The 13,660-nt window shown below is 44.9% G+C and overlaps 1 protein-coding gene across 7 annotated transcripts in view; it reads right to left on the bottom strand.

The window, feature by feature from the left end:
- The window catches only part of SULF1 (sulfatase 1), a 170,406-nt gene that overhangs the window by 44,947 nt on the left and 111,799 nt on the right, over positions 1-13,660 (bottom strand). For all 7 annotated transcript variants that reach the window (XM_036437100.2, XM_036437103.2, XM_045581474.1 and 4 more), the window contains 5 exons: positions 5,842-5,992; positions 4,443-4,618; positions 2,522-2,650; positions 2,195-2,251; positions 1,319-1,448 (listed from right to left, as the gene is read on the bottom strand). In XM_036437100.2, the coding sequence (XP_036292993.1) occupies positions 1,319-1,448; positions 2,195-2,251; positions 2,522-2,650; positions 4,443-4,618; positions 5,842-5,992 (643 nt within the window). The remainder of the gene's footprint in view (positions 1-1,318; positions 1,449-2,194; positions 2,252-2,521; positions 2,651-4,442; positions 4,619-5,841; positions 5,993-13,660) is intronic.

Raw genomic sequence — 13,660 nt, 5'->3', positions numbered from 1 at the left:
ACCCTAGGAGGCAGCGAGTGGCCTGAGTCTTTGAAAACTCATTTGGATTCCACCTCTGCCACTCACCAGCTGCCCACTGGTAAGATGGCAAGGACAATGCCTACCTCCCTCGGCAGGTGTGAGGATTAAACTGAGCGAATACATAGAAAACCCTGTGGACAGAGCCTCACACAAGAAAATGCTCAATAAAAGTTCTTTTTCTCTTTCCTCTGAGTTTGGTCTAAGATGCAATGACTTTGGTCTAAGTAGGCAGAAATTCAGTGCCTCTTGTTGCTACGCAGCATTTCTTTGAGCTAGTAGAGATTTCAGTCACGAGTGCTTAAAATAGTTCGCGTTCATATGTTTTCACTTTCCTTAAAAAACGGGTCTGTGTTAATTCATCACCCAGTATTTCTTTTCTTTTTTTTTAAATATATTTTATTGATTTTTACAGAGAAGAAGGGAGAGCGATAGAGAGTTAGAAACATCGATGAGAGAGAGTCATTGATCAGCTGCCTCTTGCACACCCCCTACTGGGGATATGCCCGCAACCAAGATATTCGCCCTCAACCGGAATTGAACCCGGGACCTTTCAGTCCCCAAGCCAACGCTTTATCCATTGAGCCAAACCGGTTTCGGCCATCACCCAGTATTTCTTTAGTTCTTATTGATAACAGTTGGTGTTATAGGTAGCCCTGAAATCTATACTAATATTTTTATTAATGAAGATTCATGCTAATGAAATATTTGAGGTCGGAAATTTTGTAAGCAAAGGCAGAAACAATCAACGAATAGAATATGGCTTCCCTCATCACTTCCCAATCTTGGTCATAGAGTCTGACCTCCTCTCTGAATTAGATGATGTCTGACTTTAGTCCAGGGTAGGAGGACTCCATCTTGTCTCTTGGGACTTAGCATCTGCCCATGAACTTGACTAAGTGGCTTTTCAACTCTCTCTTGACGACCAGTTAAGAAGAGTCCCAGGGAAGGTGCCTTATCCTCAGAGGGAATGAGTCTCTGATCTTTCCAATGGGGCTACCATCTCGTGTATCTGGTAACCTGAACGAGTTTTGGCTAGGTGGGTGGATATCTAGAAGCCTCTCTGAGAGCACCAACTCCTTTAATTGGAGGAAGCCCAAGCAGCAATGAGGAGGCCCAGCTTGGATGAGGTAGACAATTCTCAGTCAGGGGAGAGGAGCAACTGTGAGCAATCCAGGACTGTTATGAAAAATTGATTCATATGTAAATGCGCATTATATGTTAAAAATATTTTAAATCAGAAATAGAGAATTATGCATGGTGGTACATACGCATGTGCTGAAGAAAGCCGTGTACTCACCTGTCCCGGCTGTTCACAAGCTGTCTGGTACCTGGCCTGCTGGCACAGCTCTTTGACCCTCTCGTATTTGGGCAGGTGATTTGACTGCTGGATATTCTTGTTGGCTTCTTCTTTCTTACGGAGAAATTTCCTTTGACAGAAATGGAAAAGCTTCTTAAGTAAGAAGTGATTGGCGTTACCTTACCTACCACCTTCCTGTTCTCCCCCCCCCCGACACATGACTCCACATTCCTCAAACAGCAAGAAATAGATGGTAAGGCTCTGACCACAGGTGTTCCACATTTGATGAGTCCCTCTCGATGAGCTGGGTGCTATGAAAACGAGAGGTCATGGTAGGAGGAATCACTTCTCCTCAAAGCTCTGGACCCATATTTTAGCTTCACAGACTCAAAATTCTTTTTGTTGAAAAGCAATCATGGAAATGCCTTTTCTCAATGTGTGGATGGAGAAAAACAAAGCCATCGAGCGTCATAAATCTAAAGGGGAAATCCAGAAGCAACTATGGAAATAACCACAATCTCGGATGTTTATATATTTAAAACTAAGAACGGCACACCAGGAAAGGAAGTGGAAAGGTGCCAGATAGAACTTGGGAAGGAAGGTTGAGAAAGTCCACTCACTGGTCTGATTAAGGCTGAGAAAACAACAGTAAGATCCACAGCCATGTAACAGTTAATGAGGATTTATCCTTTGCGGTTCTGATGCAACCATCATGACTCTTCTGGCCAGCGGAGAAGGACTAGCAAACCATTCAATTTTGTTACCAGACTTATGAAATCTGTACGCTTAAACCCAAAATAAGGGGGGGAAGTACCCAGCAGGGAGCGCTTCTCACTAGGACTGGTTCCCAGAAGCACCCAAGCCACCAATAATTACCCTCTTTCCACGAGGAATGTATCCCGCCAAATCTTGGCCTTTTTGTTTGTTCGAAACCTGAAAGCAAAATAATAATATTTACAGTTGGCAGCTGGACGCCTTTCCGAAAGGGGCTGTGCTAACGGTTTGTTTAAAGGAACACCTCTCGCTTCCCACAGACCATGACTGCGCCTCCGTTACAGGCTACATGCAAACCCCCGGGGGGACTCTCCGCGTGGCGTCCTCCACGTGGGGGGAGAGAGCTACTTGGCTTCTATCTCCCCCGGCTGCTGGCTGGCTCTGGGAGCCAGTGCTTAAGGCTGGCTGCGGGAGAGAAAATGGACACACCTGTTACCTGGCTTCTCCAGGTCCAGAAGTTTGAGGACAGACTTGCCGTCCACGTCGGGAGGTGGGTCGAGTCCCGCGATGTCCAGGATCGTAGGGGCCAGGTCAATGTTGAGGACGATCTGCGGGACTCTGAAATGGCACAGGTGGTTATGCCGCAGAGCCGGCGGCAGTGGAGGGTGGCATGTGGGGCTGCTGTCTCCACACCAGTGGTCGGCAAACTGCGGCTCGAGAGCCACATGCGGCTCTTTGGCCCCTTGAGTTTTTAGCAAAGGCCAGCTTAGGAGTACCCTAAGTAAGTTAATAACAATGTACCTACCCATATAGTTTATTTTTATTTTTTTAAAAATTCGGTTCCTAAAAGAAATTTCAATCGTTGTACTGTTGATATTGGTCTCTGTTGACTAATGAGTTTGCCGACCACTGCTCCACACCATGACTCACTGGCCTCCAGTGCCTCTCCCCTCCAGCTGGTCTCCGAGGGAGGGAGCTGCATTTGGCCACGGCCAAGTGGCCAGCAGGGATGGCATGGAGCGAGATTAATTGTCTCAGGGGTCACTGGAGAGATGCCCAGATCCCTGAACTCTGGCCACACTGTCACACAAATCGAGGCCCGATAATGGTTTTTGTAAGGCTGAATACTTTCTTTTAAAACCCGATAGCCTGGCCCAGCCAGTGTGGCTCAGAGGTTGAGGGTAGACCAATGAACCAGGAGGTTACAGTTCGATTCCCGGTCAGGGCATGTGTCTGGGTTGTGGGCTCCATCCCCAGCAGGAGGCAGCCAATCAATGATTTTGTCTCATCATTGATGTTTCTATCTCTCTCTCTTTCTCTCTGAAATCAATTAAAAAAAAATATATATATATATATTTAAAATCCGATAGCCTGTAACTTCTCTGTTAAACCAGGGCTTTAAAATCGATTTCTATATTGCAAGGAATGCAATATACAGATCATGTATTATTGAAATCTACATTTGAAATGTGTATAATCTTATTAACCAATGCCACCCCAATAAAGTAATAAAAATAAATAAAATAAAATTCTAAGGAAAGATACAAGGTTTTTACAGGTGAATCCAATCCACATCACCTAGACTTTCAAACATAAAGCCTTCTAGTTCTAGATTCAACCATTTCTAATGGCCTGAAGAGACATAATAACATTTTCCCTAGAAACCCCTCTTTCTGCCATTGCCTTCTCCCGGGAGAGCCAGATATCTGGGTCTGGGCCCCGGTGCTGCTCCTTCCAGACTTGGGACTCTGAGAGGGAGGCACACTTGCTGTGAGGGTTTCTTCATTGAACCAGGGGTCTGGGCTCGATGCTCTTTAAGGGCCCTTGCAGCTTTTGAATTCTACTTGCATTCTTTTCTCCCACTTCCCATAACTGTTTCATGCACACGTTCACATTTTATACAAAACATCCTATTGTGATTGGCAGGTCACATGAACTCTATTATGATGAGAAAAGAGAGATGCAGTGGCTTGTCTAAGGTGACAGGAATGGGACTCCAGTCCTTTAGGCTTCTTCTTTTTTTTAAAATCATGCTTTAAAATATTTAATTTAAGAAGATGGACGGCCCACATTAAAATAGTGTATCTCTGATTCAAACAAAGTAAGGATGATGTCCCTAATGGTTATATCATATATCTGTGTACACAGGCCCACGTGACATGGATTCTGGTCCATTTCAGATAATTAATCATGGGCCCAGTTACTTTTCCTCTTTAAATTGTATACTTTAGTTAAATTAACCTGTGGCGAGGCAAGGGCGGTGTAGGATTTCGTCTTCTCGATTACCAACCTCGATGCAATCTTTTCTTGTTTTGGATGAAAGGAAACCAGACACTGAGATTAGTAATCGAATTATCTCAGACGTCCATGAGCTACGACAGCTGAACGTCGCCAGCAGAGGAATACGTACATGGATCCGGGTTCCACGCTTGGCCCGCGAATGAAGAAAGGCACTCGGATATCAAAGTCGTACGGCATGGACTTCCCCTTGACCAGCCCGAACTGCCCGATGTGGTAGCCGTGGTCAGCGGTGTAGATGATGTACGTGTTCTCCAGCTCCCCTGTGTCCACCAGCATGTTATACAGCTGCAACACAGCCCGGCGACAAGTCAGAAGCAGTTGTGATGGCCTAAGACGGCAACAGCATGGCAATGATTCCCCCCAAATTTCCCCGTTATATTTAAAAGGTACATGTTGCTTTAATAGGACCGACAAATGCAAATGTTAACTACATTTTCTTGCTGCTTACAATCTTGGAGGAAAACAGTCCAATATAAAAGTTGAAAAAAGTAACATTTTAAAATTTATTTTTATTTATTTATTTTAAATATATTTTATTGACTTTTTACAGAGAGGAAGAGAGAGGAATAGAGAGTTAGAAACATCGATGAGAGAGAAACATTGACCAGCTGCCTCCTGCACACCCCCCACTGGGGATGTGCCTGCAACCAAGGTATGTGCCCTTGACCAGAATCGAACCTGAGACTTTTCAGTCCGCAGGCCAACGCTCTATCCATTGAGCCAAACTGGTTTCGGCAAAAAGTAACATTTTTTAACCTGGCTCATGTTCCTTAAATGTTTTTGTTTATCTGTTTGCAAGGAAAAACAAAAACAAAAACACACAAAACATTCACAAAGCAACCTCCAGCACCAAACTTATAGGCTTTACTTTAGAACATTCATTGTTAAAGCAAATTTTAATATCATCAGTTTTACAGCTATTTATCAAGGGTTAAAAACAGGCTGTTTCTGAGCCTGATCCAGGTAGATTTAGCCTGTAGGCAGGTCTTGCTTGGCTTATATTGTTCTAAAATGAATGAAATTTCAAATAATTTTTTTTTGAATTTCTGGATTCACACTCCACAGGGCAAAAGTTGACTGGAGCTGAGTAGCTGCTCCTTGCTTTAGATGGAACTTAATTTCAAGATTATCACCATCCTCACCACACCCTATTGTCTTCTACTGGATCTGCTTTCGTTATTTACATTATTCGCTTAATTCCTGAAGGTATTTGTGGGTGTTGACTTGCATGTTGCCTTGAAATTAAAATGATTTGATTTTTATTTCCTCTTCGCTATTGGCTCCATAAGAACCAAGTCTAGAGAGGTAATAGAAGGGAGCAGAAGATAAGGGAAGGCTGACAGGTTTTCTTTTTCACTTCTCCTGGAAAACAAAACACACCAAAAACACACCAAACCAAACAAAAATAACAAAACAGAAATGGAAAAAAAACAAACAAAACAAAACAGGTGGGACAAGAACGGGAAGTTAGACAAAAACCTGTAAGGGAGGTGAGCTCCTGTGCTTACCCTTTCCACAGAGTCATCCACTGACATCAAAGTCTGAAGCCGTTTGCGATGGAGGACGTTTGTGAATTCCATGTGGATGGGCAGCATGGGTCCTGTGTACTGCATAATCCAGTGTTTGTCCATATTTGGTGCATAGTTATAACTGGGAGTTCTGAAAATACCCAGAAAGGAGTTTTACTACGTTTTTTAAGCCTCTTAGAGAAATATCTCAAGTTAAAGATTGTGAAATTACCATTTAGGAAAGATAACTGGGATTCTGCTACATGATTCCCCTCTCCCATGTGTCTGTCTTCTCTCTGTGAGTTTAGGAAGATCTGAAGGATTCACCACCCCAAATAGCACACATCCTCTGAAAGTATATGGATTCAACTTTATAAAAGCAAGACTGGCAGCTAAAAATCTAATTAGTGCAAGTTCACTTGGGTTCACTGTGGAAACACATCAAGATGCTTATGGGAACGTTACAAATCTACAGATAAAACTTGGTAATGTAGAAGGGAATGTAATGTTCCCATGGTGATGTTAACTCGTAAAATTTTATTGCTAATTAGGCTATTAAATATGGTCACAAATATGTGGAATGATGAATCATAATTTCAACACATTTTTTTCCTATTGAATTTACTAGGGTGTTTTGTAGATTATTAATTATATGGGGTGGGCAAAAATAGGCTTACAGTTGTTTGGAAATAATAAATAATAATACAAGAAATAAGCTCTGTTTCACATACACACAACTGTTAACCTACTTTTACCCACTCTTGTGTATCTAGCCTCTACGAGTTTTTCTCATTCCTAACCTTGTATATATAGTTACCCTGAATAATAATTGGATTTACTGGAATTATAACCAAGCCTATTCTGCAATATACGTGCTTACCAATAAAACTGTTACTTTATAGACAAATCAATAGCTATGCAAGGCATAATTTTTGTTAACTACAGGTCAGGTCAGGGCAAGCCTATATTTAATCTATTGCAGATCCCAGCGGTATCCCATACTAACACTTTTCACTGAAAAACCCACAAAAGAAGTCACCTTTTCTTTGAAGTTTTACCCAACTCCTTCAACCAGGAGACACTCCCCTCATCTTCCCAAAGGACACATCTACACTACAGCAATCCTCACACTATTATCTGTGTATATTTGATCTCTCCATCACACTCTAACGCAGCGTTTTTCAACCGCTGTTCTGCGGCACACTAGTGTGCCGCGAGATGTTGCCTGGTGTGCTGTAGGTGCAGACAAGACAAGAATTTTATAATTTTCCACTATTTTGTTTACTTAATATTTCATAATAAAGTAATTATAAAATACTTTCTTTGTGTTTATTTGATTCCTATTCAAGAGAATTACTTTATATATAGTCAATATAGGCACAGAGTTAAATTTTTTAACATTTTCTAATGGTGGTGTGCCTCGTGATTTTTTTCATGAAACAAGTGTGCCTTTGCCTAAAAAAGGTTGAAAAACACTGCTCTAACGTACTTGAACCTTCTCCTTAGATTTTATAAAGCATGTAGAAGCAGTAATATTAAAACTCGGTACTGTGTTGTTTTATGTACATTAGCTCCCTTAATTAGGTTTATCATTCCCATTTTACAGTTGAGAAAACAGAGGCTTAGCAAAATGAAATAATTTCTTCAGGTTAACGAAGTTAGCAGCTGAAGAACTAGCATTCGATTCCAAAGATCCACTTCCTCTAACAAAATGAAAGAAAAGTGAAGCGAGGCTTTTTCATATGACCCACAACTTTACACATAATCAGTCTCAAGAACAAGCAATAGCCTGTGTTGACTGAAAAATTTGGTTACCAACTCTGTCTGTTTGGGAGTATCCTAACAGTGAAAGACTGTGGGTCATAATGACGGAAGGTGTTGCCGTGACATTATTTATACTATACAAGCCCAGAGAGACGACCAGCCACCGAGAACCCATGCTTGTGCCCTGGGGCATTTCCATGCACACCGCACTCTACCAATGCCACCCGTTATTGTACGTTTCCTTCTGCCAGGGGATTTGCAGAACATCTGTTTTGGCACCCAACAACTCCAAAGCCAGCACAACACGGAGCACAGAAGACGCTGTAGAGCTTATGCTAATCTCCCTCTTTTTTTTATTTATTATTTTTTTAAATATATTTTTATAGATTTCAGAAAGGAAAAGAAGGAGAGATACAAACACCAATGATGAGAGAGAATCATCGATCAGATGCCTCCTACACGCCCCCCTACTGGGGATCAAGCCTGCAACCTGGGCATGTGCCCTTGAAAGGAATCAAACCTGGGACCCTTCTTCAGTCTATAGAGCGACGCTCTACCCATTGAACCAAACCAGTTAGGGCTCATCTCCCTTTTAAAGAGGCACATTTGTAGAGCGCAAGAAGCCGGTGTGGCTCAATTTGCTCACCTGTAAATGGGGATAATAGCAACTCTCTTAAAAAGCTTCTTTGAGGAACAACTTGATCTGTCTGCCTGTGTCTACCACTCTACTCCTTATATCTGTCTATCTGCTATCTATCTATCTATCTATCTACCTACCTACCTACCTAGTCTATCACTTAAAGTGCTTAGAACAGAGGAAGCACATGAGTTTCCTACATGAGCCAATAAACAAATACATTTTATATAAGTAAGTGGGTGGGAAAAAATCCTGTAGCATTAACAAACAAACAAACAAACAAAAACAAACAAAAAGCACTTCAGGTGACACCTGCTGTTCTTTTTAAGAGGAACTTTCCATATAAACTTTCTTCTCTTTTCCCACATAAATGACTCACGATCCAAATGGTCCTGTTTTTTGGCCTGAAAGGCTACCTGGTGTCTGAAAGGGAGCCACTGGCCCAACCGGACTCGTATCTCAGGAGCCTGCCCAGCAAGAAAGGACATCAGCGTGGAGCCCCTTATTCTTCACGCAGCGTGTCCAGTGACAAACAGGATTAGATTAAGTGGCTGGGGAGCAGCGAGGGGGCTTCTAAATCCCATTGGAAAGGGATTTTCACCCGTGGGGGTAGGTCGAGGTCAGAGACACGTAGCACGCTGGCTGTGAGAGGCCCCTCACCATGTGCGGTTACGCACCCTGAGAAAGAACGCGGCTCTAAGAGATTACACGGGGTTTCCTCCTAATGCCGAAACATCCTCCTCTGCCTGCCTTTGATGCTGGCCCGCCTTCGTTTTAAAATAAATCTAGTTGACTCTTTCGAAACCGCAAAACCTCAACACAAATAAAAATTACAATAGGGAACTGCAAACGCGGGCTCGCAGCGGGCAAATTATATCTTCCCCCGCTTACCTTGATGTGCTTGGCAAGGCTCCACCGCCCTTGGAGGAGCAGCAAATTACAAGCCTCAAATCGGACTCCCGGATTTACAGAATGACATATGCTAAACCTGGCTTACATTAAAAGGGAGAGTTCAGGTCAGTTGTCAAAGCTGTACTCCCTGCCCCTCTTTTTTTTTTTTGCTTCATTTCTGGATGTGGGAGATGACCGCCCGCTCTGGGGCTGAAATCCCAGGTGGGATCTCAGCAGGGGGGCAGGGAGAGGGGGGTATGCATGTGCCTTTTAAAAGAAGACAGACTGCCACTGCTTCCCACAACACAGCAGCTGTTCAGGGACCGGCAGGTGGAAGGTCAGGGGTCACTGAAATTGACAACGTTGTTGAAAAGTGATCTTTTGCCAAAGGCCTGTGTGGTTGCCTCCTGCTGGGGTCTGCCGAATTCCTGGAAGATGCGGCCTTCCGTCCCCCCTGACCATTAAGGACCGCTTCCCTGGCTAAGAATTGACTAACAATTGACAAACCCCCCTGGAGCGGTCAGCTGGAACACAAGCCAGCGAAAGAAGCAGGGAATTGTTTTAAGGAAAAGTGGAAAACCACATATTCGATTGTTCCAGAATGTTTTGCAATCAGACCCGAATTCTCATCCCTGCTCAGTTACTTACTAGTGTGTGATCGTGGGCAGCGTTTTTGTTTCTCTAAGCCTCTGTTTCCTCACCTGTGTAATGGGTAGAACAACTTCAAAGAGTTCTTGTGAGGGTTAAAGGGATTTCAGTGACGGCAAGAACGAATCCTGGGACCCCCATCAGAGCCTGGGAAAGAGCTCACTGTCTAGCTCATTTGATTATTGTGGCAACCTTGAGGGAGGGCATCTTAGTCCCATTTTACAGACGGGAGAGGGAAGTGGACATAAAACGTGCAGGGGCCGGTGTTCCTCCCACGAAGCCACAATGGCCCCCGGCCCCAGGAAGCACCTCGAAATCCCCGTCATCCACAGGAGAACAGAAGCACACATTTCTTTCTATGAGAGAGCAAGTCCTGAAACCCCTCGCCTTCATCCAGATTTAAAACATTAGCAGCTCCAGCTTCCCCTTCAGATCCCTCCCACCAGACACCGAGCATCTGCTTTTGTTGCAAATACAGAAATACGCTTGACCCCGCACGGCACCCTGGATGCGTCAGGGAGAAGGTAGGTAACACGGGCTACTTGCTTTAACATGGAGAGGAAAAAGAACCAACTTGTCGTTTTTGAGTTTCTGTTGCTTTTCTTAAAACAAACAAACAAACAAAAAAACCCACACAAAATTCTGGTGAGTTATAGTCCTATGTGGCTGGGTTGGTGAGACTTTCTCTTGTCTCTTCAGGTACGAGTTTTGCCCAGAACGGTGGGCTCCACACCTTAGACTCTCCGGAAAACACACCCAGAGCCCTCCATAGACTATCCCAGTAGCTGACGGTGTTAACTTTTGCCTGAACCTTGTTTTCTTCTAGTCACTACTCATTGGACTCTACTGCTCAGCCCGTTAGAGCACAGATCCCGCAGCCCACCCCACCAGTCCGTTCAGCCTTCCACATCAATGCCAATACTTTTTGGCCTTTGAATCTCTTTCCAGTATTGCTTATCGACAGAACAGGAATGAGGAATTCTGGATATCAATAATGTCCCCTTTCTTTAGGACGGGTGGGTATTTGAGGAGAATAATTCTTCCGAGCAAGGAAATAGTTTCAAGAAATGCATGTGCTGTCGATTAAACCCACACTTGGGGAAATGCGAGGAACTTAGCAGTCCATTCCTACCACCAGTGGCCTTTGTTGTCACCAGCGAAAATAAAGATGTTTTCTAGCGTGTTACGGTTGGACATGTGTTTTCTTCATTTGTTATTTAGTCTCAACCAACAACAAAATCCCCCAGCGGGTCTGAGTCTTAAAGGGTATTGGTCGAGGAACCATCATTCCCTGAGAAATAAAATAGGTCTCAGTTCCCAGAATAAGCCAGTTACACAGATTGAAGACACACACACACACTCAAGGCATTAAATGGGAAATTCTATACTTAATCTCCCAAGCCACACAAGCTCAGCTTTCACTAAAATTGAACTTCCTTAATTGACTTTGCGGAGATATTCCCCACAAGAGTTCAAATGTCTTTACTGAGGCAAAATTGAACACATGCAGAATAATAATACCAAACGATCTTGATTATAGCTACATTACAAGACTAATTTAAAGAGTTTTCTAACAACGTTGCAGTGCCAGTGAGAACTTTGCCGATGCACACACAGGAACCGCTTCTACTATTAATTGTGACTCTGATGGGCACTGAGCGAGCCTGGTGGGAACATCAGCTGGGCCCAAGAGAGTCGAGTTTTGGCTCCAGCTTTGATCCTTATCTACTTATGTGACCTGGGCAAAGCCATTTTGGGGTCTTTTATTTGCATCACTCCATTCACATGGTATTTGGTGTGCATGCTGCCCCCTGGAGGTGTGCGCTTGGACTTCAGATAACGCGATGAGCAGAAAAGATGGAGAGAACAAGGTGGGCAACTAGTTTGGCCCAAGTCAGAAATTTTTATAGAGGATTCAAAATGCTCTCATCTTTGAAAGAATTTCATTTTACGTATTTGTGGAAGAAATAAAGTGAGAATGCGCCATTTCTTTTTAAGGCAAGACATTCCCCCCCCCCCTCCCCCAACTTTAGATCCTAAAGGTGTTTCAGAAACTTTGGAGGCTTACACAGCGATGGTTTCCCATCTAACACGCTGTGCTCAGCCGAAAGCTCCACTTTCAGAGCGGTTCTCGCACCTGAGGGGACACGGGCTGTTCTGCAGAGATGGGAGATTTCGCCTGAACCTGTGCGTTCACACACACGGCCACACGTGCCCAGGGAACAAAGAACGTGGGACTGAAACCCACACAACAGTGTCTTAGGCTGATAGGCACATCGGTGGCAGGAAGGGGATAAGGGAGCTCGGAAAGTGGAGCCTCCCGGTCACAGATGCACATCCTGACACCCCTGAGGCCAGGGGCCAGAAGCTACGTCAAAGCCGGAGTGAGGTACGGCCCTCCTCGGAGGACACTAGCCAGGGAACTTACTGAAGAAATACAACAGGGTCTGAGCCACAGCGAGGGGCTCTGTAATGGAGGGGGCTCTGTGTGCTGTGATGACATGGCACCCTCAGATGTCCCGGAGGCGGAGCGGCTGGGTGCTGTCTGCTTCAGCAGTGCCTCCGTCCCGAGGGGCATAATAGCCTCCAGCCTCCGTGTGCAAAGCCAACTAGCCAGTGCTGGCCTGGCGTCGTCCTTTACTGGGACCGGCAAGCACTATGCAAACGTGATGCACTGGCTCGGGGCTGAGCCATCACCCAAAGCCAGCCAAAAGGCGTCTCAATAATGCCAACCACCAAGGAGGGCGACCAGAAGGACAGCGTCCGCATTCTGTGGGCCCCAGCGTGGGGATCAGTCTAAGTTCCTTGCTCTGTGGTCCCGGGCCTGCTTTCCGCAGTGACGTCCCTGCTGCCAGCCCCTCGCTCCAATGTGCTGCTAATGCGCCAAGGACACCGGCCACTCAGGAGCCCCATGCACCCCAAATGGCAGCTTGTCCTCCATTTGTCCCGCTCCCTTTGTCTGTGGACGGAACTGTGAACCGGTGCGGTCACTCACAGTAACAAGACGCGCACGCTGACTCTCTCCAGCCCCTGCCCCCGCGGCAGCCTGGAGAACTTTGCAACAAAGACACCAGCAACCCAAGGCCCTAAGGCCTGTGGGGACGAGGGACCCCAAACCCCACAGGTGAGCAGCAGGTACAAGCTCAGTCACTCAACCACCTACATGGATTTTCACTTTCTGCAGCTAAGGCTGAGCTCCAAACAGGCACCTGCCCGTAGTGCGGGTTTGGCACCTGGAAGTGGTAACACAGCCCATCTCGGAGCGTGGCCTGTGCTTCCAGGATGGCCAGGTGCGGGAGGCGCACCCCAGTGTGAGTCTTAGCTAGTCAAGAGATTTGCCACGTCACAATGGGCAAGTATCAATCAGCCATTTCTCCAGTGCTTCCCCTAAACATTAAGTTGAACCAAATAAGATTGCATTTTTTGTAGGTCAAGAAGGAGCGGTGTTTATGTGCATGCACTCAAGTCCTTTGGTTGTATGCATGCATATAAGCATAACCAATGCACACAGACACTAGGAGGGTGAGGGCATGTGCTGTGAGGTGCGAGTGACTGGGGAGAGGTCGATGGGGGAAAAAGGAGACTATGTAATACCTGAATCAATGAAGAATAAAAAGAAAGAGCAGTGTTATATGGCTCATCTTAATAGAAAGAATCCACAAGAATTAAAATCAATGAAGTGACTTCTATGCCCCAGGCCCTATCTAGGGATGTTAGCTATGCGGCTTCTCTTGATTTTCATGCATGACATCAGGTCAAGGTGTTAATATTATCCCTATTTTGTAGATGAGACCATAGAACTTCTAAGAGGTTATACAAATTGCCCCTACCCTGGCCAGTGTGGCTCAGTTGGTTGAGAGACATCTGTGCACTAAAGGG

This window comes from Pipistrellus kuhlii, unplaced genomic scaffold (assembly GCF_014108245.1).
Source record: "Pipistrellus kuhlii isolate mPipKuh1 unplaced genomic scaffold, mPipKuh1.p scaffold_m20_p_14, whole genome shotgun sequence".
NCBI classification, from domain to species: Eukaryota; Metazoa; Chordata; class Mammalia; order Chiroptera; family Vespertilionidae; genus Pipistrellus; species Pipistrellus kuhlii.
Note: the sequence above shows the minus strand (reverse complement) of the source record. Positions and strands in the feature narration are given on the sequence as shown.